Raw genomic sequence first — 26,736 nt, 5'->3', positions numbered from 1 at the left:
GCGACCGTCCCCGCCCCGCTCGGCCCCTCTAAGAGAGGGCTGCCTCCTTCTGCCTGGTGTTACGCGGCGGGTACCTCTAGAGGAATGGCTTCACCCAGTAGGAGTAGGGTGGGGCGTGTCCACACTACAAATGCGTGTCGAGGGTGTATCTGCATCGTCCTCTGTGAGGGGCCAGGTGGGGCGGGAATCCCTCAGGCAGCCAGACGACAACTGCAGAGGCTTCTGGGCCTTTTAAGTTTGGAGAAGTTGAGGACCTTGTCGCTCATTTGGCAGAAGGTGGGACCCGGTTCTCAGTCTTGGCAGGAAGGGATGGCTTAGAACCTAGGCGGAGTCAGGTCCGCTGTGGTCACGTCTCCGGTGACCCACTTTCCGCTCTGGTCTTTACCTTGTACCGCCCACCTCAGGGCCTGGATGCGAAGGCACCGGTTCTCATTTCCTGCTGGTTTTCTTTCATTCATTAATTTAGAGACAAGGTCTCCTAGCAGCCTCAAACCCCTGGGCTCAAGTGATCCTCTGCTTCAGCCTCTCCCTCCCGAGTAGCTGGGACAACAGGCACGTGCCACCACACCTGGCTAATTTTCAAATTTTTTTTAGATCAGGTGTTGCTGTGTTGTCCAGGCTGGTTTCAAACTCCAGCCACAAGCGATCCTTCCACCTCAGCTTCGAAAGTGTTGGGATTACTCGTGCCTGGCCTTTTTAAGTTTTGAAACAGCTTTAGGTTTACTTGAAAGTTGCGGAGCTAGATCCCCCTAGTGTTGACATAAACTCAGTACATTTGTCAAAACTAGGAAATTAACATTGGTATAATACTGTTAACCGAGCTACACGCTTTATTCAGATTTTACCAGTTTTTCTGCTAATGTTCATTTTCTGTTCCAGGATCCCAACAAGAATATTGTATTGTATTTTGCCTGTCTTGTTTTTAGCCAGTGTTGAGAGAAGGAGTCGCCTCTGTCATTCCCTCCCCCGCACATGACCTAACGACTTTTTAAAATCAAAGAACTATTCAGTCTTTCAATTTAGTGAATATTTATTGATGGTCTGTTATATCCTAGACACTGTTTTAGGCACTGGCGATTTAGCATTAAACCAGGTAATCCTGCTGTCGTGGGAGCTAAAAATAGCCCGCGCTGGTACCCACTGGTTGTCTTTTGCCATTTTGTATTTCAGTTTTTGTTGTTGTTGTTTTAAATGTAAGGGCATGCTGCTTAGAATAATTTTCAAGTTGTGTGAAAACCAATGTCATTTCAACTTTTCTGCCCCTTCTGGTTTACACTAAAAGCTACTATAAACTTCCAGGTGATAGTATCAGCTCTTGCATCATCCATTATTTATCACATTTTTTCCCCTCAAACTTTTTACTATCCTGAGAAAAATGCAGTGCACAAAGAAACAGTAATTAAGAGGACTGAAAACCCTACTCTAAGTAGAGTTTCATGTCTTTGTAATTTCAATGCTTTCACACATAATCCAGGAAAAAACTAACATCGCTCTGCATTCTTCCTTCACAGGTACCATGTTTTAAGGAACTGTGAGTTGCTCAGAGATAATAAGCATCCTGAATTTCTTTTTATTTCTTTGCATATTGTGCAGGAGTTCGTGATCAAGTGTTGCCCACACGAAATTCTTCATTCAGAGTCATAGTACATGTGGATCTGGATTGCTTTTATGCACAAGTAGAAATGATCTCAAATCCAGAGCTAAAAGACAAACCTTTAGGTAATTGTACATTTATAATATTTTTATTGCATAGTGATTAGATTAGCAACTCATGCTCACTATATACTGATTTATTAACCTTATTAAGAAAGATTTTGGAAGCAGTTCTTACAGTGCTTTATAGCTGGTCATTTTTGCTTCACTACCAAGTGTAAATTTTACAAGCCTCATTTAATAAGTGGTGAATCTGAGAATAGTGTAGTTGGCAGAACAAATGAAGAGAAAGCGGAATAAATTTTACTTTTCTCTGCTGGTTAGTAGCTTAGTTTGCTGGGCAGATTTCTTTTTCTCAGTATTTGAAATTTTACAGGCTTTCCTCTCAAAAAACAACCTCTTATTACATTTTAGTGGAAGTGTTCATCTGTCCTTCCCTTTCTGAAATTGACTCTTAAATTGTGTAACGTCTAACAAACTAGTTGGATTTTGAACATAAACCTTAGTTTTACTAAGACAGCAAACTTTCCATAAAAACATAAGCAGCTTTTTAAATAAAAGCCAAAATAAATTTTATATTGGATATTGTTGATATACTGACTTGTTTTATCATTTTTATTATTCATATTTTAAATTGAGAAAGATAAAGAGATTTTCATGCATGCAGGAAAGATTCTTCCTTTAGTATAAGCATAAAGAACAGTTTTGCTTCACTTGCTGCTACCCTCTTGTGCCCACTTTGGCTTAATAAATCCCAATCCAGCATAGCTGCTTTACTGAAGAACAAAGGGGTGACTAGTTTTTGCTATGCCAAGGTGAGTCTAGGATCTTAAAACCTTCCTAAAGGTTGCCAAGAAGTTAGAATCATGGGCCTTAAGTTTTTTCTCCTGAAGGCATTTCTAAGTAGTAGCACTGTGATATAAGATGTTCTGTGGATAATGCTTAATAAAAAAAAGTGTAATTAAGTACGAATGAATGATTATTGGGAAGTGAGGGATGTGAATGCTCCGCGTTTTTTGGGGAAAACTAAAGTAGTCTTTCATTTTTTGTTGTTGTTGTTGTTGAGATGGGTTCTCACTCCAGCCCAAGCTGGAATGCAGTCGTGCGATCTTGGCTCACTGCAGCCTTTGCCTCTGGGTCTCAGGTGATTGTCCTATCTCAGTCTTCCAAGTAGCTGGGACTAGAGGTGTGCGCCACCACACTCGGTTAATTTTTTCGTGTTTTCAGTAGAGACGGGGTTTTACCGTGTTGCCCTGGGTGGTCTCGTACTCCTGAACTCAGGCAATCCACCTGCCTTGGCCTCCCAAAGTGCTGGGACTACAGGCGAGAGTCACCGTTCCCGACCAGTAGTCTTTCATTTATACTCAACAAATATATGACAAACTCAGGCTGGTGACATGCAGTGATGAGGCCATATAATGTAATGCTCTATTAAAAAACTCCTTTTTTAGTTAAGAAATCTACCAATCTGATTTTTTTAAATAGTTCACTGTGGAGTCTAAAATTACTACTACCTTTGGTTCCATGATTATATTTTGGGCATTACCTGATATATTAAAAAACTTTATATAAAAATAACATTTCTTTGCCTTGTTTATTACATCAAAATTTTAGAAACAATGTCTTAACAGAGAAATGGACATAACCTTTTTTTCTACATGTTTGTATTTTACGTATTTTAGGTGAACATTACTCTTACAGTGGTAAGCAAGTAGTAAACTTGTATAAAAAGAGAAGAGCAAATAATTTTTAGCACTCTTGAGTCACCAATAAACTAGAACTTTTTATGCAGTCTGTAAATAAATGATTATTTAATCATTTTTGATAGAACAGTTCAATAAGTAGTAAGTAACTATTAGATCCCTAAAAATTGCTGTAGCCCGGCACTTGTTTTATATATTTTATGTACATATTATATTTTATATTGCTTTATATTAGCAAATTACCCAGAAGAGAAGTTGAGTTTTTCTAGCAGCAACCAGTATTTAGTTGTACCCAATTATTTTCATCTGGTTTTTTTTTTTGGTAGAACATGCCCTATTATATGGCAATATAAATTAATCTGCTTTTATATTGTCTGGAAAAAAAATCCTAGAGAGATTTGGTTTGTATGTTATCACTGAAGATTCCATAGAATATATCGATTTAGGTTCATTTTTACTAAATTTGAGAAATGTAATACACAGATTGCCTTTTGTATATGAATAATTGATCTAACTTGTAATTCTGTGTTATTCAGTGTTTTGTTATTTAATAATAACTTTCCTTCTTCAAGGAGACAAAACAACCAGAGATTAAAAGTGGGGTATGGAAAAATAATACATTGGTATATTATAATTCATAATTAGGAGACAGCTTGAAAACCTAATGTTTCTGCATTATAGAAATTTGATTTAAGGAGGCTGTGTTTTTTGAGACAGGGCTTTTGCTTCTTATCAAAACTGTCTTACAACTTAGACAAATGTAATATGGAATTAATAATGTCTTTAAATGTTTCTTCAATTGTGCTTGAGTTTCTCCTAAAATATTTTTATAGGGGTTCAACAGAAATATTTGGTGGTTACCTGCAACTATGAAGCTAGGAAACTTGGAGTTAAGAAACTTATGAACGTCAGAGATGCAAAAGAAAAGTGTCCACAGCTGGTATTAGTTAATGGAGAAGACCTGACCCGCTACAGAGAAATGTCTTATAAGGTTACAGGTACAAATGATAAGCAATATACTTTTAGCATTAATTTTTATGTAGGATGCCTGTTCATTACATGAATTTTTTAGTAAATGTAAAAATAACATAAGATGCTTTTTCCTAATAACTTCTTATTTTGGGTCTTGTCAACTTTAAAAATTATGTAAAAGGATAACTGTATGCTGTGAATAGTATTTTTAAGAAGATGTATAGTTGGAAGAAATTTTAACTCTGTTATGATTGATGTTTATATAACAGGGAAAAATGGAAAACAAAGTTTAAAAGTGAGAAAATGGGAAACTGTACTGTAAAAGATGCCAGGTCTTTAAAATTTTAAGTTTAAATGAATTATGAAGAAATAATGTTGTTTTCTAATGCATTCATGATAATTGAAAGAGGCTTCTGTAACTTTTGATCAGCATAATTAAAAATTGATTTATGAAATAGTAATAAAAATATTGGATATATTCATATTTTCTCAGGTTTTATATATATACTAAATATTACAATGTAGCTAAACTTTCCCATGCTAAGGTTTGGATTTAAATCTTAGTGTTATAGTAAATTACAGGAAAAACAAAAATGAGTGTGCACTGGCACATTGCAAATATAGTAGATTGGTGCAAAAGTAATTGTGGCTTTCACAATTACTTTTAATTGCAAAAACCTTAATTACTTAATATATAGTGTAAAAATGCATAATGATCAGCTTTGCAATTATTTGTCTTTTTTACTTTTTTTTGTTTTTCTTTTATCACAGCAATTTTCAGATGACTGGGTTAAATGTCTATAATATACAAAGAGCTCTTAGAAATTAACAGGAAAAAGAAACCTAATAAAAAAGGATGAAGAATATGAATAGGCAGTTGACAAGAAGAACTTAACCCAGTGTCTAACAATTATAAGGAAAAAATACTCAAATTCATTAGTGGCCAAGGAAATTTGAATTAGTAAGATATTTTATATCCATCATACTTACCCAAAATTAAAAGGAATGTGAGAAAAAGTATCAAGAACACTTACTGAGTTTAAAGATAAATGTTCTTCCATCCAGTGAGATCATTGCTGGGAGTTTATCAAATAGAAATAAAATCATGAGACTGGGCATTGTGACTCATACCTGTAATCCCAGCACTTTTGGATGCTGAGGTAGGAGGATTGCTTCAGCCCAGGAGCTCGAGGTTGCAGTGAGCCATGATTGTGTCACTGCATTCCAGCCTGCGTGTGCATGACAGAGTGAGACTCTTGTCTCTAAAAAAAGGAGAACCACAAGTACATAAAGACATATGTACAGCAATATTTATCGTAGCATGGTTTATGATTGTCAAATATATGGAAGGAAAAATGTCCATCAAGAGGAATAGCCAAATAAACTAAGACATCTGTATGATGGATATTATATAGCCATTAAAAAGAATGCATTGGTGCAATACTATTTGACTGATGGAGATAGGCTTTGATGAGTGAATAAAAGGCAAGGTACAAAATGATGTATCATGTTTTTCCAAATGTGTAAAATGATGGCCTAAATGCCTCCTCTCATATATATGTGTATGTCTACATATGAACAAGAAGAGAAACATTAGAGGGTATATTACAGGTTTTTAACATTGGTTAACTTGTGGTGGGAAAGGCGTAGTGCTGAAATGGGAGGAAAGAAGAAGGGATAGTGAAGCAGAAAAGACAAGATTATACTCCCGGATATCACTGCTTTTATTATGCAAAATTGTGTCTAAATATTAAAACTTTAGTTTTTAGAACTTTCCCTGTGGAGAAAAAATAAAAACTTGAGTTTTAGTGTACACAGAAGTGATTGTATAATACATACAATTCTGTAGCTTGCCTTTGAGCTTAATGATCTTCCGTGTCATTCACAGAGATCTTCCTCACTCTCTTTAATGCCTGCACAGTATTTCATTGTATTTAGTCCGTATTTATTTAACCAGTTCTTCAGTGATACGAAGACAGTACGTCCAACTTTATGCCTGTTGTTGCTACATGATTAGTAATTGCACCTTCTTTCACTAAAAAAAAGTCTTGTTTTGGATGGTAATTTATATGGTTTCCCTGCGTAGTGATGGATTATTAGGCTGTTACCAGATTTTTGCTCTTAGACATTTTCGTATAGAAATGTTGGCATACTTTTAAGAGGATTTCCATAAGGTAAGTTCCTAGAGGTGAATTGTTGGATCAAACATGATTTGCATTTAAATGTTTGGATATGTTACATTTGAGATTGCCGCAACATATTGCTAGTATATACGAGAGTGTTAGATTTAAAAAGCTTTGCTTCATAGTCGAAGAAGAGTAAATCATTGTTTCGATTTGCAGTTTTCCATGAGTAAGGTTGAGCATTTTTTTTTATATATTTTTGGTCATTTATGTATCTTTTCTGTTAACCTATTCACTTGCACCTGTTTTTTATTTGGGTTGTTCATCTTTTTCTAAGTACTTGGTACTTTTTGTGTCATTTTTTTTTGAAAAAAGTTTTTTTTAAAAAAAGTTATTTTATCAATTTTTCTCACAGTATTTTTCTGAGTTGAAGTAGGAACATAGCCAATGTAGGCCCTTACTGTATTTATCTCTGACCTGTTTATAATATATAACCTTATTATTTATTTCATATTTTTATGCTACTGCATATATACCTTTCTTCAAGGTAGTTTTTTTCCTTTAATTACAAACTCCTCTTTTGGGCCCTATATATGTTTAATAAATGTATCTTGCTTATGAAGTTGATACCAAGAAAGAGGTTACAATGGAGGCTGGGCATGGTGGCTTATGCCTGTAATCCCAACACTTTGAGAGACTGTGGTGGGGGGATCATGTGAGGCCAGCATGGGCAGCATAACATAGCAAGACCCTGCCTCTACAAAAATAAACAAACAAAAAAAAAGTTAGCTGGGTGGTTAGCATGTGCCTGTAGTCCCAGAGGCTGAGGTAGGAGGATTGCTTGGGCCCAGGAAGTAAAGGCTGTAGTGAGCTGTGGTGTGCTACTCCACTCCAGCATGGGCAACAGAGTGAGACCCTGTCTCATTAAAACTACAGCAGCAACAAAAACCTTCAGGAATGGAATAATTAGGGATTTGTCCTGTGACCTAAAATCAGTCAGTACTTAGTGATCCGCCAGCTTCGTGCATGATTCTGTATTTAACTTGTTTTTCTATTTAGTACTTAAAAACTTATCCTTTATTTTTCTTATGTAGCATTCTTTTGATAAACTCTTTTGTTTTCTACAAGTTACTTTGCATATCAGGTATATACTTTAGAAAATAAATTGCAGAAATTGATGAAGGAAATGCAAAATAATGATTTTCTATGATCAGACATATTGTCCGTCTGTCCTGAAAGGAGGTAATAGTTTTCTCTAGGTAATAGTTTTCTCAGGAGTGATTTTTGGTGTTTACTGTGTCACGTTGTTATCTTTATTGGTTTCCCCTTACATTGTCAATGTTGATATCAACAAAAAAAAGCACTTTTGGTATTTGTGAAAAAACGTGATCTATGTGGAATGACATAGTCCTTTTATTTCTGAGCTTCAGATTATATGACCTTAAGAATCTGTGCATTTTTGTATACTAAGAGACTTGCATTTGTTTTCTCTTATCCAGCTGGTGTCAGTAGAAGGTGATTCAGAGGGAAGTGAAAAACTTTCTCAATGATTTTTAAGTTGTTAGTCTCAATGTTAATATATGAAAATTGATAGTTTTTTTGAATTTAATTTGAATATTGGTTTAGCTCAGTTTAGTAAACTTTTGACCTAAGGACTAGATAATTGTGCTAGATGATGGGCATTTGAATACCTGTAAGTTGTGGTTCATCTCTGCCTCTCTGTCCTAAGGAATATGCTTGGGCTAATAAAAATACCGTGTTATAGTATATTTTGAAAGTTGACTGACTTTCTGTTTTCTTCAGTAATAACTGGAAATTTTTAATGTTATTTTGTTTTGCCTCTTTTAAACTCTTGGGGAAAATATAGCTAAAATATACCATTACTTGTTTTTAACTTTCCTGAGCAGCCTATAGTTTATTCTTTGACACACTTCTTCAAGATCACCAATTTACTGTAAGCATTGATATTTAATGTACTACAGATACAAACATTATAGGTGTAGAAGATTGAGCTAAATATATTGCCATGAATAACTGCCCTAGGAATGCCATTTTTAGACTTTTTGGAAAATATTGCCTCTACTCAAGATGTGGTACAGAAAAAAAGTCAGTTAACTGAGGGCTTTATTAAAGATATTATGGAACTATGAATGTATATAAAACCTTTAACAATAAATTTGATATAGTTTTAAGCACTAGATAGTTAAATTTATCCTAGTTATAACTTCATTTACATCTGTGCTCCAATATTATTTCAATTTAGAATTACTGGAAGAATTTAGTCCAGTTGTTGAGAGACTTGGATTTGATGAAAATTTTGTGGATCTAACAGAAATGGTTGAGAAGAGACTACAGCAGCTGCAAAGTGACGAACTTTCTGCGGTGACTGTGTCGGGTCATGTGTACAATAATCAGTGTGAGTGGGTTCTTATTGATTCTACCTACTAACTAAAAGTACATACATTTCTTAATGTTCAGTGAATTTGCTGTGTGATTCTGAAAGTTTCATGACTTTTGTTGGAGGTAGAGTTATATTTAGCCAGTACCCTGTCTAGAACAGCTAAAATTAGGTGTTGCTATTCCATAATAAGTATTAAGATTTTGATGACATGTAGCTCAATGCTCTGTGCACTTTTCATTTGCACAGACCTTTGTTCCTGTTCATCTGCACAGAGCATTCATCTGCGCAGAGTTTTCGTCTGACACAGTGCATCTGTTCCCATTTTAGAAAGCTATACCCAGCTGGGCACAGTGGATCGCCCCTGTAGTCCCAGCTGTTTAGGAGATTGAGCTGAGAGGATTGCTTGAACCCAGGAGTTTGAGTCCAGCCTGGGCAGCAGAGCAAGATCCCATCTCTTAAAGAAACAAAAAGCCATACCTCTTTAGGTCATTCTTAAGTTGCAAGAGTTGGCTTCTTAATATGCTTTTTGGAATAATTTTTGATTATTCTAAGACAGTCTCTAAGCAGAATTTTCAGGTAGGCTAGATTTGCCTTTGATGTGTCTTTTACATGTTCCCTTCAATTCCCCTGAGACCCTCATGTTGCTCTCTGACTTCCCAAGTTAGCACTTTTGGAATGTTGTCCAGGCTTATCTGCCATGTGCCAGAATCTTCTCTAAGCTCCTGTTTAATCTGTTTATTTATAAATAATCTTTGTCAAAGTTAGCAAGAAAGCAGAATGGTTTGTCTCCTTCATGTATTAAGATATGAATGACTGATGGTGTTTCCAGGGATGTTTACGTTTGAAAATAAGCTGTAGTAAGCACCAGTGAATATCTAATTAGGCTTTCAGACATCTTATGACTCTGCTGGTGACTCCCTTATCATACCACATACAAGACAAGTTACTCTGCTGTTGTGTAAGACTTGTCTGACCCTTTTGCTCTTAAGCCTCCCCATGCATTTCCTCTTATCCTCTTTTTTGAGAACTAGACATCAGTCTACAGAATAGTTCTCCACAGAAGAAAAGCAGTAAAACTACAGTTTCTATAATACATGGAGCTTTTCATGTATCTTTTGTACTTGTGCTCATTTGTAACTTACAAGGGCTAAGTAGCAAGAGTATTTCAGATATATTTCTATATAATTTTTAAAGCAAACTTAGATTTTATTGGTTAGAGTACATTGTAGAGAGCTAGGTTTTATATCCCAAAAAGGAAATGTGGAATTATTGATTAATTCTTCATCTTTCACATAGATTTTATTAAAATTTTTTTCAAACCTACAGGAAAGTTGACAGAATAGTATAACAAATACCCATTATGTCCTTTTTTTTTTTTTTTTTGAGACAGAGTCTCACTCCGTCGCCCAGGCCAGAGTGCAGTGGTACAATCTTGGCTCACTGCAACCTCCACCTCCTGGGTTCAAGCAGTTCTCCTGCCTCAGCCTCCCAACTAGCTGGGACTACAGGCACGTGCCACCACACTGGCTAATTTTTTAATTTGTAGTAGAGATGGGGTTTCACCATGTTGGCCAGGCTGGTCTTGAACTCCTAACCTCAGGTGATCTGCTTGCCTTGGCCTCCCAAACAAAGTGCTGGGATTACAGGCGTGAGCCACTGTGCCCAGCTCATTATGTCCTTTCTTGTAGATAAACTAGTTGTTATTTTGCCACATTTGCTTTCTCTTGTCCTCTTTATGGATCGCTTCGTTGGTTGATGAGCTATTTGGAAGCAAATGGCAGACATCCTGACATTTCATCTCTAAATACTTTTAGTGTGAATCTCTTTGAGGTTAGGATGGTTTCATGTAATTCCAACACTGTTTAACACCTAAAGCAAATTTAGTTTTATATAATTTTCTTACACTTTTCATAAAAGAGCTCTAAAACTATGTACAGGTCAGAGATTGTTTTCAGCAGCATATATAGTTAGTGCATGGTTAAGATTTAGATCTTTAAAGCATAATGTTAGCTTTCTTGTTATATAATAGTACTTTTATGCTTACTTACAGGTAAATATGAGTAAAAGTTTTGTTAATGTCAGTAGGAATGTTTTTATGAGATCAGTTTTCATAATGTGTTAATTATTAAGCACTCCCAGTATACAGTCACTATCACAGGCTGTTGGAATTTGCTTATTGAATTTGTTTACAGTATTCCTATGAAGCGTGAAAGAGATTAGTCAAGTGGATAACAGGGTGGCAGTGGTCTCTTAGTCCATTTAGTGTTGCTTTAACAGAATACCTGAGACTCGGTAATTTACAAAGAAAAAAAGGTTCATTTGGTTCATGATTCTTGTGGCTGGAAAAGTCAAGATTAGGCCTCTGCATCTGGTGAGGGTCTCAGGCTGTTTCGCCTCATGGTGGAAGGCAAAGGGGAGCCAGTGTGTACAGAGATCACATGGTGAGAGAGGAAGCAAGGGCTGGGGGAGGTACCAGGCTCTTTTAACAACCAGCTGTCTCTGGAGCTAATACAGTGAGAAACTTACTCATCCAGGAGGGAGGGCATTAATCTGTTCATGAGGGATCCACCCCTGTGATCCCAACACCTCCCATTTGACCCCACCTCCAACATTAGGGATCAAATTACAACATGAGGTTTGGAGGGGACAAACATTGCAACCATACCAGGTGGTGGTGGTGGTGGTGGTGGTGGTGGTGGTGGTGGTGGTGGTTGGATATAGACTAAGCCTTCTACCTTTTAAAAATTATTTTGTAAAAAACAAAATTTTAAAGTTTTTTTCTTGTGACTTTGAATGACATTTGTTGTTTTTAAAGCTATAAACCTGCATGACATCTTGCACATCAGACTACTTATTGGATCTCAGATTGCAGCAGAGATGCGGGAAGCCATGTATAATCACTTGGGGCTCACTGGCTGTGCTGGAGTGGCTTCTAATAAACTGTTGGCAAAATTAGTTTCTGGTGTCTTTAAACCAAATCAACAAACAGTCTTATTACCGGAAAGTTGTCAGCATCTTATTCTTAGTTTGAATCACATAAAGGAAATACCTGGTAAGACAGATATCTTTGAAAAGTACATATATGTCTTATTATATTTCTTTAATTTTAAAATTATAGGTACAGTGTAATTAATTCTTAGGTAGAGGTGTATGTGAGTGTGTGCATGTATGTGTGTGTATACTTGGTTCCTGGAAAAAACTAACAAAAACCATAATGTTTTCTGAAGCAAATTTGGATTAAGAAATATGTGAAAGTACCTTTCTTATTTTATCTACTTTGGATGGTTAGAATATGGTCATAAAAGTTATAGCCTAGAAACATATGGTCTTTATTTCCAGTCCCTGGGTCATACTCTTATACTGTACATTGCCTCTAGAGAGGGGAGTTTGTCTTTTCCTAAGTCTCTTTTGGGATTATATATAAAATATTAAGGCTACAATGGACTTTCCAAAACATCTAGGCCAAGTTCCTCAGTTTAAAGATGAGGAAACTGATTTCCATGAGGAGTTTGGTGACCTATTTAGGTCATGGTGCAAGTTTGTTTCTTTGCAGATCAAATACCCAAGTTTTTATAGACCGTTGATAATGGATATGTTGAACTACATTTCTGTGGTATTGCTGGGGAATAAGATGTTATAAAAGAGTTCTGTGGAAGTGAATTTCTAATACCTCTGAAACTTAGATGTCAAACTTCACATTTTTAACTGATACTTGTATGATTCCAAAATGTATTATACACTGCCTTGCCTTCCTTAGTATAGTACAACTATAATTTGAAATTTTGTGGATGACTTTGGTTCTGCCTTCTGAAGAACAATGTCAGGTTGTAATAAATTGAGGACTATATACTGGTGCAAAACATTATTACTTGGCTTTACTTTTGAGTTCTTGTATCTTTTTTTTTTTTTTTTTAAACAGGCTTTCTGCTTTCTCACTTATTTCCAAATTGCCAGCCATCTTTTATTTTTGCGTGAAAAATCTGTCACTCTCATAATTCCCCCTACACAGCCATCTCCTCCAACTTAGGCTTTTCCTGTGCAAGAAAATCAGATAACTGTGGAATTATTATTTTTAAATGAAAAGAATAAGGAGACACTAAATGGCCTGAGTGTTTTCTCTTGTGGATAAAGTATGACTGAATTTTAGTGCAAGAACTTTGTGACAGTTTTGCTAGCAAGATTTTTTGTTTGTTTGCTTTCTATCTCATAGCTGTATTCTGGATGGTAAATGTTAGATATGACTTATGGATAAATATATGGTGGTGCATATAGGAACCAGTTAGTTTACCTAATATGTACACTTAATTCATTTTAATTGCTCTAGTGGCAGCCTTTTTGTACATTAATAATAATCATGATTTCTGAATATTTCTGGAATTTTACATAACAGGTAGTAAAATTTTTGTTTTAGTAAGACAGCATTTATTGACTGTCTCTGTATTCATTTTGTTTTACTGCATTTTGTGAGGACTTCAAAGAGATGCATATAATTCAGGAGCCCTGAGTGGAAGAACAGCAACCTAGTTTGCAATGGAGTTTGATCTTTGCAAAATACAGTAGTCCCCCGTTATCTGCAGTTTCACTTTTCACAATTTCTGTTACCTGCAGTCAACTGTGGTTTGAAAATACTAAGATATTTTGAGAGAGGGAGGCAGAGACCACATTCACATAACTTGTATATAGTAATTGTTGTAGTTCTATTTTATTATTATTGTTAACCTCTTATTGTGCCTAATTTATAAATTAAACTTTATCATAGGTATATATGTAATGGAAAAAACAGTACTGTATATATATAGGGTTTGATACTGTCCATGGTTTCAGGTATCCACTGAAGGTCTTAGAATGTATCCCCTGTGGATAAGGGGGGACTACTGTGTAAATTATAGAATTTAAAGATATGATTGATATATTTATAATATTTTAATTCGCTTTGTTTTAAGGAGAAAAGCTATTTTTAACTTTGTATGCACTTCTTTTTATTTAGGTATTGGCTATAAAACTGCCAAATGTCTTGAAGCACTGGGTATCAATAGTGTGCATGATCTCCAAACCTTTTCATCCAAAATTTTAGAAAAAGAATTAGGAATTTCACTTGCTCAGCGTATCCAGAAGCTGAGTTTTGGAGAGGATAACTCCCCTGTGATACCCTCAGGACCACCTCAGGTACACGATGATATTTATTTTAATTAAGTACTGGTTATCACATTATTTGAGATAAAGATTTCTAGTTACAGTACCATGTTCTTACTATTCTAGTTTGCTTAGTATGTGATCTCTTTCCTATTAGAAGGCTGATTTATTATTAATAGGTTGGATTAATAAGTATTCTTAAATTGAATCTTAAGCATTGATATTTTGATATCTTAAGTTAGCTACTATGATTGAAGACAGTGCAACTTAATAGCCTATAATGCATATATGAGGCAAAATATTTTAATCTTTTAAAAATCTTGTTTTCAGAGTAGTCCAGTGATTTAGCAAATGGGAAAGGTATAATCACCCAATTAACATTGACTGATTTTTTTGCTATGGGACAAGCACTTTCCTGAGTGCTTGAAATACATTAGTCCATTTAATCTTCACAAGGAAGCATCAAGGTAGGTAGTACTGTTGTTTGTCCATTCTTTCTTACCTTTCTTCTTTCCTTCCTTCCTTCCATTCTCTCTCAAGATGAGGATACTGTACTTTAGAAAGGTTAAATAACTTGAGGACCATGTACTGGTCCAAGGATATAGTCCAAGGATATAAGTCTAAGTTTGTCCAAGGATAAACTTAGATTCAAGTCCTAGGTGATTAAGAAGTCTTGCCATAATCATACAATAAAGCTTGGAGTTGGTACTAGAGCTTTAGAGTTTTCTTAACTTTGAATTATTTTTTATTAACTGTTTTATATTAACTGTTAATTTAGTAATATTTGATATTAACTTTCTAGTGAGTACAGTAGCTTGCAGATAAAAAACAGTTAATATAAAAGTGAACTAAATGGCTGAAACTAAGGACAAGAGGTAAGTTAGTAAAGAATGTATTGAATATTTATTTGACTATACACTGATAATAATTAGATATAATTCTTAGAGTTTGCACTAATCCTTATTTATGCTTCTTTGATAGTCCTTTAGTGAAGAAGATTCATTTAAAAAATGTTCATCCGAAGTTGAAGCTAAAAATAAGATTGAAGAACTACTTGCTAGTCTTTTAAACAGGTGATTTTCAATCCATTTTGCCAAGTCATCCTATATATTCATTCTATATACGGTATATAGAAAGAATATTTGATGTTCCATCTTGGAACTGACAGATTATCTGGAGAGTAAACAATGTAAAAATAATTTATCATGTGATTTCTCTGCATTATAAACTATTGTAAAGATGGTAATAGGGGCTCTTACCTAAATTTAATTCATTGGTCTTAATTCTAGTAACAGTGTGGTTGTCCTATGGATCTAAAGCTGCAGATGGTTACCTAAAGGGGTTTTATGGATATTTCTAACATTCTTAGACTTACTCTAGCCTTCAGGTGAGAAGAAGAAGTTTTAATTTTTCCCTGTGGCAATTGCAAAGCCTTTGCCCTCAACCTAATAGTTACTTGAATTTCATTAAGTTAGTACCATGCTAAATACAAATACATGCGAAATACAAAACGTGTGAAATTAACCATTTATCTCTGCTAATAGTTACTTGCATTTCATTAAGAAGAAAAAAATGCAAAGAGGAATAATACTGTCATAATTCTAAAACTCCTGATACAGGAACAGCTATATAAATTTGTGATTGTTGGGGATAGGAAATTATTAAAGTAACAGTGAAGGAAGAAGCAGAAGAACCCTTGTATCTCTTTTGCCTCAGACTGTAAAATAAAATAGAGTCGAAGGAAAGAATGGCTGGCTGGGGCTATGTGTGAGCAGGGTGAGTGACTGCAGGTGTGTGCAGGGTTTCTGATCTGTATGTGAAGAGTATCACCTGGGGTTATAAATATATGAGTAGCACAAGATAAACTGAAAAGGAAATTTAATTTTGTGGTGCTCCTTGTCATTATACATGTATTTCTCAATATTCCATATTCCACAAACAAGTAGTATCTGTTTTCTTCCCATTCTTTGTTTCTGCTTTTCTTGTTAGAAACTTCTCAAATTGTGGTTTCAGGGCTCTAACAGTTTAGAGTGGGTGTGCTTCTCTAATGATTCTAGGAGGACTAACTGTATTTAGAGAAAATGGTTTTTGGATGGTTCTAAGTCTGAGAAAACTGATGAAGTGAAATTTCCTCAAACTTTGCTGTTGCATGCAACGTGGCGCTCAAATGTCTTGAGCAGAGCCATGTAGCTCATTGTTGGCTGCATGCAGCTGGGGCTGGCTGTATGACTGGGCTTCAGTGATATGACTCAGGCTGGGCCTGCGCGTATGCTAGTGAAACTGGGTCATTTGCTTCAGCTAAATAGAAGACTACTCTGAAATGCCTAACATTTGGAGACAGTTCTTCACGTAGAAAAACCGCAAGAAGTATAAGTTTTACAGGTTCTCTTACTTGAAGAGTCAACCCAGAAGTGAGACCAGGTGCTCTAAACCTGTGAAATACAAAACCTGTGAAATTAACCATTTATCTGTATCTCTGCTTGCCAGCTCCTTTTCTCCCACACCACGGGCCCTTATTTCAGTGACTGAATTATAACACCATCTAAGTGACTTGCAAAAAAAAAAAATTACAGGAGTGTGTGTGTGTATTTGTGTATAATTACTTTTGTTTTCTCTAGAGTATGTTATGATTAATAATATAGGTATGTAAGAAATGTAAAAACCATATTATTTTTAATCCATCCTCTAGGCACTAGTTTAATATTGCTTATGATTCAGCCTTTTTCTAATGTGTCTTAATTAGCATATCATACTCTTTGAATTGCATAATTAATAGAACACGTTTAACTGGAAGATATTTAAACTAGTAGCCATTTAAGGTATTTTATTATCCTAGTTAAGCAGCCATCGAGAAGTTTTGTCACAAAGCAATAAGAGATAGAAAAAATTTATTTAATACAGAACTATTTTATTTTTTATTTTTTTGCGATAGGGTCTTGCTCTGTCACCCAGGCTGGAATGCAATAGTGCAATCATGGCTCACTGCAGCCTCAGCCTCCTGGGCTCAAGCCGTCCTCCCACCTCAGCCTCCAGAATAGCTGGGAAAGCACCTGCCATAAAGCCTAGCTAATTTTTAAATTTTTGTAGATGAGGTCTCGCTATGTTGCCCAGACTGGTCTTGAACTCCTGGGCTCAAGTGATCCTCCTACCTGAACTTCCCAAAGTGTTGAGATTACAGGTATAAGCCACCGTGCCTGGCCCAAAACTGTTTTTTTCAGATCAGAATCTTCAAGTTGAGTGTGTTTAACAATATGCAATATTTGCATTTTATGTCTGAGATTTGGTTTTATATGCATTGCCATGTGTATAAAAGGGGAAATGTTATCCTTTAATGACTTTTTTTCCATTAATTAGGTTTTGTACTTCTTAAGTGAATTTGTCATATAATTAAAACCTTTGTTTCAATACCGAAACCAAGACAATTGGATGAAACTCTTTTTAAAAATGCATGTGCACATATTGTATATTAATTATATACTAAATATAGCACATGATCTTTGAAGATATTGCTCTAATAAGCTATCATATAATGGTAATAGTGATTACTCTTTAACAAAAGTAATCTCATTTTGTAAAAAAAAAATCTTTTTTTTGGTAATCTCATAAGAAAAAAGTTTGAAAAAAGTTATTTTGTTATTTTTCACTTACTTGCTTTTGTTAGTGAATGATTCAGTTTCTTAAATTTCCTGCTGATTTTAATTTGCTGCCTTTTGGCTAGGTGTGGTGACTTACGTCTGTAATCCCAGCATTTTGGGAGGCTGAGGTGGGGGATCGCCTGAGGTCAGGAGTTCGAGAGCAGCCTGGCCAACATGGCAAAACCACCTCTCTACTAAAAATACAAAAATTAGCCAGGTGTGGTCACACGTGCCTGTAGTCCCAGCTACTCAGGAGGTTGAGGCAGGAAAACTGCTTGAACCTGGGAAGTGGAGGTTGCAGTGAGCTGAGATTGTGCCACCACACTCCAGCCTGGGCAACAGAGCGAGACTCCATCTTGAAAAAAAAAATTGGTTGCTTTTAGTTTTGTTTTGGATTTGTATTATAAAACAACTTGTTTTGATTATATCTTATAGCTCTTCTATTTCTGACAGCACTCAATTCTGAGTGAGGCCTGAGAGCTTGACATCTAAACATTCAGAGTTTTAGTGCATAGACTTTGCGATGATTATTTGGATACTCAGGGACCTTTATTACTTACTATTTTGTTATCTACTATATGTATAATTGTTATATTTAACAAAATCTCGCACCTTTAGATAAATGAGGTGTTACATAATTTAAAAAGGTAATCCTTTTCTAATTCCTTATTTCCACTTTCTCTTTATTTTTAGAGTATGCCAAGATGGAAGGAAGCCTCATACAGTAAGATTAATAATCCGTCGGTATCCCTCTGAGAAGCACTGTGGTCGTGAGAGTCGTCAGTGCCCTATTCCATCACATGTAATTCAGAAGTTAGGGACAGGTATGGACTAGTTTTCCAACAGTTTCATTAGCAGGTTGAACTCTTAAACAAGCCAACTTTGAACTAGAAATATGCTCCAAAAATGGAGGGTCTTCACAGGGAATTAGCAAGCAATTAGATGCTTTTATTCTATCAGGAATTTTCACCAGAAAACTTTGTTGTTTGTTTATTTATTTATTTATTTATTTTTTGAGACAGGGTCTTGCTCTGCACCAAGGCTGAAGTGCAGTGGTGCTGTGATAGCTCACTGCAGCCTTCGTCTCCCTGGCTCAAACAATTCTTCTACCCCAGCCTCCCGGGTAGCTGGGACCATAGGTGCATGCTACCAGACCTGGCTAACTTTTTTTGACATTTAGGATAGACAAGGTCTCAAACTCCTGAGCTCAAGCAATCTTTCTGCCTCAGCCTCCCACAGTGCTGGGATTATGGGCATGAACCACTGCACCTGGCCTGGTTTTTAAATAGATAAGTAAAGAGTCATTTAAGAATGTTTTCCAAGTTCAAAGAGAACAAAACTGTGATAACTGATAGCATGAGTCTTTCTGGGCATTTAGATTGTTTCCATTTGGAAGAACATTTAAATGCAAGTCATTGGATGGGCATATGCATATGTTTTCCTTTATCTTGGATAGATTTTAAGGAGTGGAATTGCTGGATCATATGGGAACATGAACTGTTTAAGAAACTGCCAACTTTTTCCAAAGTTCATGTAATAATTTACATTTTCATCAACAATATATGAAGGTTCCAGTTTTTCATATTTTTGCCAATATTTGTATTGTCAGTCTCTTTGATTATAGTTGTTCTAGCGGTATATAGTAGTGTGGTTTTTCTTTTATGGATAGTGTTTTTGGTGTTATATATAAAAATTCTTTGCCTAACTCAGAGGTCACATATTCTGTTTTCTGTTAGAAGTTTTATAGTTTTTAAGCTTCATGTTTATGTCCATTTTGAGTTAATTTTTTATGTGTGGTATATGGTAAGGGACTTAATTCTTTGCTTTGCATGTGAGTATCCAGTTGTTCCTGCATCATTTGTTGAAGATTTTTCTTCACCCACTGACTTACCATGGCATCTTTGTCAAAAATTAATTGACCATAAATATAAGAGTTTATTTCCTGACTTTCTTGTTTCATTGGTCTATATGTTTATCCTTACACCGATTCCACCCTATGATGGTCTCTGCTGCTCTGTTTATTTTTCTGCAATCTTTTTTTTCTGTTCTTTCTTACAAAGTAGATAATCTGTATTGAGCTGCCTTTAAGGTCTCTGATTCATCTGTATCTCATAACTGCCATTGCCCCTGTAGTGATTTGTTGGTTTTGGTTACTGTACTTTTTAACTCTAGAATTTCTGTTTGTCTTTTGTTTTTATGTTTGGTTTTGTTTCTTTATCGAGATTCTCCTTTTTTTGTACTCATTATATTTTGCTTTAATTCTTTAAACATGGTTGTCTTTAATTCTTTGGACATATCTATAATAATGAATTTGAAGTCTTTGCTAAGTCCACCTCAAAGTCAATTTATGTTAACTGCTTTTTCCCCCAAATATGTATCACACTTTCCTGTTTCTTTGCATGTTTTGAACTATTTATTGAAAACTAGACCTCATAGATAATGTATTGTAGCAACTGTGGATTTAAAATTTTTTCTTGTAGGGTTTTTTTTTTTCTTTCCTGTACTTTTTTTTAGGTAACTTGTCTGAACGTAATCTGCAGAATATACCTCCCCTGGTTTCTGTAGCCACTGATTTCTCTGCTCAGTGTTCTTTCTTTTTTTTTTTTTTTTAATTCAAATTTTTATTTTAATATTGGCTTCTGGGAAGTTGCCCATGTCTGTATAGTTTCATGGTTAGCCAATGTTTGGCAAAGGTTCTGCTCAAACACTACAGTCTGGAAGCTGTCTGCCTCTGCCAGTGGATAAGTGTATGGGTTGGAAAGGACTTAAAATATTTAGGCCATTTTCCCATACTGCCCAAAGTAATTTATAGATTTAGTGCTATCCCCATCAAGCTACCACTGACTTCCTTCACAGAACTGGAAAAAAATACTTTAAATTTCATATGGAACCAAAAAAGCCCACATAGCCAACAAAATCCTAAGCAAAAAGAACAAAGCTGGAGGCATCACACTACCTTACTTCAAATTATACTGCAAGGCTACAGTAACCAAAACAGCATGGTGCTGGTACCAAAACAGATGTATAGACCAATGGAACAGAACAGAGGCCTCAGAAATAACCACACATCTACAACTATCTGATGATCTTTGACAAACCTGACAAAAACAAGAAATGGGGAAAGGATTCCCTATATAATAAATGGTGCTGGGAAAACTGGCTAGCCTTATGTAGAAAGCTAAAACTGGATCCCTTCCTTACACCTTACACAAAATTTAACTCAAGATGGATTAAAGACTTAAATGTTAGACCTGAAATCATAAAAACCCTAGAAGAAAACCTAGACAATACCATTCAGGACATAAGCATGGGTAAAGACCTCATTGACTAAAACACTGAAAGCAATGGCAGCAAAAGCCAAAATTGACAAATGGAATCTAATTAAACTAAAGAGCTTCTGCACAGCAAAAGAAACTATCAACAGAGTGAACAGGCAAACTACAGAATGGGAGAAAATTTTTGCAATCTATCCATCTGACAAAGGGCTAATATCCAGAATCTACAAAAAAGTTAAACAGATTTACCAAAAAAAGCAAACAACCCCATCAACGAGTGGGCCAAGGATACGAACAGACACTTCCCAAAAGAAGACATTTATGCAGCCAACAGACACATGAAAAAATGCTCATCATCACTGGTCGTTAGAGAAATGCAAATCAAAACCACAATGAGATACCACCTCATGCCAGTTAGAATGCCGATCATTAAAAAGTCAGGAAATAACAGATGCTGGAGAAATAGGAATGCTTTTACACTGTCGGTGGGAGTGTAAATTAGTTCAACCATTGTGGAGGACAGTGTAGCGATTCCTCAAGGATCTAGAACTAGAAATTCCATTTGACCCAGCCATCCCATTACTGGGTATATACCCAAAGGATTATAAATCATGCTGCTATAAAGACACATGCACGTGTATGTTTATTGCGGCACTATTCACAATAGCAAAGGCTTGGAACCAACCCAAATATCCATCAGTAATAGACTGGATAAAGAAAATGTGGCACATACACACTATGGAATACTATGCAGCCGTAAGAAAGGATGAGTTCATGTTCTTTGCAGGGACATGAATGAAGCTGGAAACCATCATTCTCAGAAAACTATTACAAGGATAGAAAACCAAACACCACATGTTCTCACTCATAAGTGGGAGTTGAACAATGAGGACACATGGACACAGGGAGGGGAACATCACACACCGGGGCCTATTGGGGGGTGGGGAGCTGAGGGAGGGATAGCATTAGGAGAAATACCTAATGTAAATGGTGAGTTGATAGGTGCAGCAAACCAACAGGGCACATGTATACCTATGTAACAAACCTACACATTGTGCACATGTACCCCAGAACTTAAAGTATAAAAGAAAAGAAATTAGGCCATTTTCAAGTTTTTCTTGAATTTTAATTTCTGCTAGGCCCTCTTTATCTCCCCGTGATGTGCATGTAGCCCTTTCAATGAGTGTATGGAGTGCTTAGGCCCTCTGTGGCCTTCCGTTTATTTGCATGTAGCCTCCTAGTCAGCTAAGGTTGTGAGGGGAGCCTATGTAGTCCCTCTTTGGTTCTCTCATTCCAAATCTCCTGGTGACATTTCTGGCTGGTCCACTGATCTGTCATTCACCCCAACCACAACTAAAGCCTCAGACTAGCAGAGCTGTGGGATCTTCCCATTCATTTCCTATCAAGTTTGCTCATTTTACTGGCAATGTTGCTAAGTGTGGGCTTTTGCCCTCTGCCTCAAATCAGGTCTGTCTCCTCTAGAAGTGAAACTGCTGACTTTTGCAGCCTTCACCCTGTACCAACTGAGGTATGTAAAGGGGCATTCGAACGGTCCCAGACAATGAAGTCCCAGACAAAGTCTCCTACTTTGTTAGCTAACATATAGCAGCTGTTCATAAATCAGTACTTCTTACTTTGTTTGCCTTTGGTTCATTTCCAGATTTCCACCAAAATGATTGTTTTTGACAATGTTTAGTTTTATAGTAGCTTTTTGAGAGCGGATTTTCTGACCATATCACTGTACTATAACCAGAAATACCAGATTTCAAATCTTTTGAAAAATTTTAACCATTTGGTATTAATGTTGAAATGTCTTAATTTGTTATATAATGTCAAGATGCCCAGTGATACTTATTTAGGATTTTAATTTCTTAATCTCAGCAATATAAAATATATTATGCTCTTAATATTAATTATGTTTATTATCTTCTTAACATTTTATTTAGGAAATTATGATGTGATGACCCCAATGGTTGATATACTAATGAAACTTTTTCGAAATATGGTGAATGTGAAGATGCCATTTCACCTTACCCTTCTAAGTGTGTGCTTCTGCAACCTTAAAGCAGTAAATACTGCTAAGAGAGGGCTTATTGATTATTATTTAACGCCATCATTATCAACAACTTCATGCTCTGGCAAGCACAGTTTTGTAAGTATACTCTTTTTTGTTCAGTTTTCTAAGTATACCCTGATGGGATTTGTGTGGTTAAATTACAAATCTAAGTGCTTGTCTTTTTGATAGAGTTTAGAGATTCTTTTGGGTGATACTGTTTAGGTAATTAACTTGTTTACAATACCTATCTTATGGTTGCTGGCCTTAAATATACTGTGATCTAAGAAGAAAACATAAGCATCACTGGATAAAAGAACCATTATGGAGGTTCTCTATTTTGGAATTGTTAACACATTTTATAAAAATATGTGCTCTATAAAAATATGATGGATTAGCTCATAAGTATTAAAATATTTTCAGGTATTAGAAGTCACATCTTTTTGTCTTTTAGCTGACACATGAGTTACCAGTACCTTTCCCACGATTCTTTTGTTAAAGTATTTACATTTTCTTGGTTTTGAAATAGTAGTGAATTTTGATAGCGATATTGATAGAATTGACTACTGATTTTACAGTTGTAAAGTTAACAGTGTGACAATAGAAAGGCAGAGGCCAGTCACATTTTCAGACGACTAAAACAAAACCCCTTTACTAATAGACCACTATTTAGTAAATGTGGGTTACCTTAAAAATAATTATTTTTTACTAAATTGTTCATGCCTATAATTAACTCAATTTAAAATACTTTTTTGTTTGTTTTGTCAGTATAATTTTAGTAACCTTTTCATTTTCATTTAAGTTTAAAGTGAGAACAGTATAGTGTATGCAAATAGTGAATTAATGGTGTCTTCAAATTACTTTTTTCTGTGACCCTTTTTATTCCGTCTATTAAATTTGAAAAAGTGTTTTCTGTTTACATTTTATTCGGTGAAATTGGAATTAAAAGTGCTCACTTATAGTGGCATTAGAGAAGTAAATATAAGTGAAAGTACCTTGTATATATTTGTCACACAGTAGGTATTCAATAAATATAAGGGCCTGAATCTTTTCTACTCCTTTTACTTTTTTGGAGTTCATATTGTGTTGATGTTTACTGAGTTATATTTGACTATGTTTATATTTTTATGCTGCTTAAAACTAGAGGAGACATTTAAATGAAAAACTATAGGAAAATTACACAAGTTAGAGTTGAAAATGTCTTTAAATTTTTATATAAATATAAACTAGTACTATATCTTGATGATGTTGGGTTTTTGTTATAGACTTTTTTATCTTTTTGTTAAAAGTTACCCTTTAGAATAATAATTTTTGGAAAACTAGCCCTTGATGCTGTATGTGTATGTTTTTCTGAAAAATACCCTTAGGTGAACTTGCGTTCTCTAGGCCACCACTCTTGTATTTATAGAATTGAAAGTTTGGCTGCATGATTGTTACACTCTTCCCAGGTCTCCAAATGCATGTTTACCTCTGTCTCGGTGCTATCTAGGAAGGAAACCTCTTCCTGGAATAGTGGGTAAAGATTCACACAATAGTGTGACTAATTGTGGTAGTAGATCTCTAGTTATTTGGAACAGACCACAAAGAGTTGAATTTGCTGAGTAGGTTAGAAACATGTCAGATAATAGCTACAGGCACATAGCAGCAGCAAGGATATTTAAAACATATCAGATATCTAAATTAATCTGTTATTCTTGTGTTCTAGAAAATGAAAGACACTCATATGGAAGATTTTCCCAAAGACAAAGAAACAAACCGGGATTTCTTACCAAGTGGAAGAATTGAAAGTACAAGAACTAGGGAGTATCCACTAGATACCACAAATTTTTCTAAAAGAAAAGATATTAATGAATTCCCACTCTGTTCACTTCCTGAAGGTGTTGATCAAGAAGTCTTTAAGCAGCTTCCAACAGATATTCAAGAAGAAATCCTTTCTGGAAAATCTAGGGAAAAATTTCAAGGGAAAGGAAGTGTGAGTTGTCCATTACATGCCTCTAGAGGAGTATTATCTTTCTTTTCTAAAAAACAAATGCAAGATATTCCCATAAATCCTAGAGATCATTTATCCAGTCACAAACAGGTATCCTCTGTATCTCCTTGTGAACCAGGAACATCAGGCTTAAATAGCGGTAGTTCCTCTTATATGTCTAGCCAAAAGGATTATTCATATTATTTAGATAATAGATTAAAAGATGAACGAATGAGTCAAGGACCTAAAGAACCTCAAGGATTCCACTTTACAAATTCAAACCCTGCTGTGTCTGCTTTTCATTCATTTCCAAACTTGCAGAGTGAGCAACTTTTCTCCAAAAACCACACTACAGATAGCCATAAGCAAACAGTAGCAACAGACTCTCATGAAGGACTTACAGAAAATAGAGAGCCAGATTCTGTTGATGAGAAAATTACTTTCCCTTCTGACATTGATCCTCAAGTTTTCTATGAACTACCAGAAGTAGTACAAAAGGAACTGCTGGCAGAGTGGAAGAGAACAGGATCAGATTTCCACATTGGACATAAATAAGCATATTCAGCAAAAAAGTCTGAAAATCTAGGGAATACCATTATTTTCAGATTAGCGGTTTATTAAGCTCTTCTATATTAAACACTAATAGATATTCAATAATGGAGTAAACTGTTCGAGATAAAGCAAGAATAGTTGCAGGAAGTAAATTCTGGAACAAAGCATAAAAATATAACAGAAGAAATAATGTAAAATACTATCTTTTCTGTCTAAAGCTGTTTTATATTGCTTTTCAATAAAAAGAATATCATGGTCAACCTAGAATATTTTTCATGAATTGGTGGGGAGATGTATATGCTCGTATATAAAAAATAGCCAAATCGTTGCTATGGTAAAGGACACATTTTTTTTTCCTATGATATGTGGAATATCTCAAATGCAGCCTGTTAGGATATAACCAAATAGCAAATCCTACTGCCAACTAACCTATTAAAAATATAGACAGTTTTGACTAAAGTACATTACATTTAGTATGTTGACTTTTAAAATACCAAAGCAATTTATATTCAATTAATGCTTCTTCATACACCAATGATCTACCACAATACACAGCACACAAGGGCCATTCAATAAACATTGAATGAATGAATGAATGGTTTGGCTAGGGCCAGGGTGGGGAGTTGAAGTGAGAGAACAGTGTATGTTGTAGAGAACAGTGGTAGAAGGAACTCTCCATGCAAGTAAATTAAGGGAAAGATGGACACCAGAAATGCAAGGTGATGGGCCTATAAGCATACTAGATAATGGAAGAAGTCCATTTCTTTCCAGCTAGTTTGAAGGGCCTAAAAGCACTGAGTTACATGTTTTTGTATCTTGCCTACATTTGGAGATGATATTAGGTTGTCATAACAACCACAAATATAGACCATTACTAAATTGGTGGACGTCTTCTTTCTCCCATTGTTACTGTCTTCTTCTTTTGCCTGCTAAACTAAAAATTGGATATAAGATTGAGAATGTGTTATATAATTTGCAAAACATAGAGGATGTTTATAGAATATATTAAAGTATCCCCCAGCACCAATATGGGAGTATCGTGGTCTCAAGTTTATAATTTTTGCACATATAAAGAAGAGACTTTAAAAATAAAGTACACAAATATGAACCAAAGAGTAGCTTAAAAATACTTTCTTCTAGATCTGAAATTTTCTTTCCTTTTTTTTTTTTTTCCTGGAGACAGAGCCTCACTCTGTCGCCCAGGGTGGAGTACAGTGGCGCGATCCCAGCTCACTGCAACCTCCATCTCCCAGGTTCAAGCAATTCT

The 26,736-nt window shown here is 35.4% G+C and overlaps 1 protein-coding gene across 3 annotated transcripts; it reads left to right on the top strand.

Moving 5' to 3' along the window:
- Positions 1-25,736, top strand: POLI (polymerase (DNA directed) iota). Of its 3 annotated transcripts, XM_011978030.1 has the most exons (10): positions 131-170; positions 1,594-1,719; positions 4,190-4,354; positions 8,715-8,867; positions 11,668-11,904; positions 13,840-14,018; positions 14,967-15,058; positions 18,314-18,444; positions 22,842-23,047; positions 24,654-25,730. In XM_011978030.1, exons 1-10 carry the CDS (start codon positions 131-133, stop codon positions 25,470-25,472), a joined length of 2,148 nt encoding a protein of 715 aa, XP_011833420.1. In that variant the 3' UTR covers positions 25,473-25,730. The 3 variants fall into 3 exon arrangements, with proteins under 3 accessions (XP_011833427.1, XP_011833432.1, XP_011833420.1); XM_011978037.1 differs by lacking the exon at positions 1,594-1,719 and having other exon boundaries at positions 1-276; XM_011978042.1 differs by lacking the exon at positions 11,668-11,904 and having other exon boundaries at positions 7-1,719; positions 24,654-25,736.
- Positions 25,737-26,736: the final 1,000 nt, after the last annotated feature.

The sequence above is a fragment of the Mandrillus leucophaeus genome, unplaced genomic scaffold (genome assembly GCF_000951045.1).
Source record: "Mandrillus leucophaeus isolate KB7577 unplaced genomic scaffold, Mleu.le_1.0 Scaffold1030, whole genome shotgun sequence".
Classification (NCBI taxonomy): Eukaryota; Metazoa; Chordata; class Mammalia; order Primates; family Cercopithecidae; genus Mandrillus; species Mandrillus leucophaeus.
The sequence above is the reverse complement of the archived record's forward strand: the minus strand, read 5'-3'. Positions and strand labels throughout refer to the sequence as shown.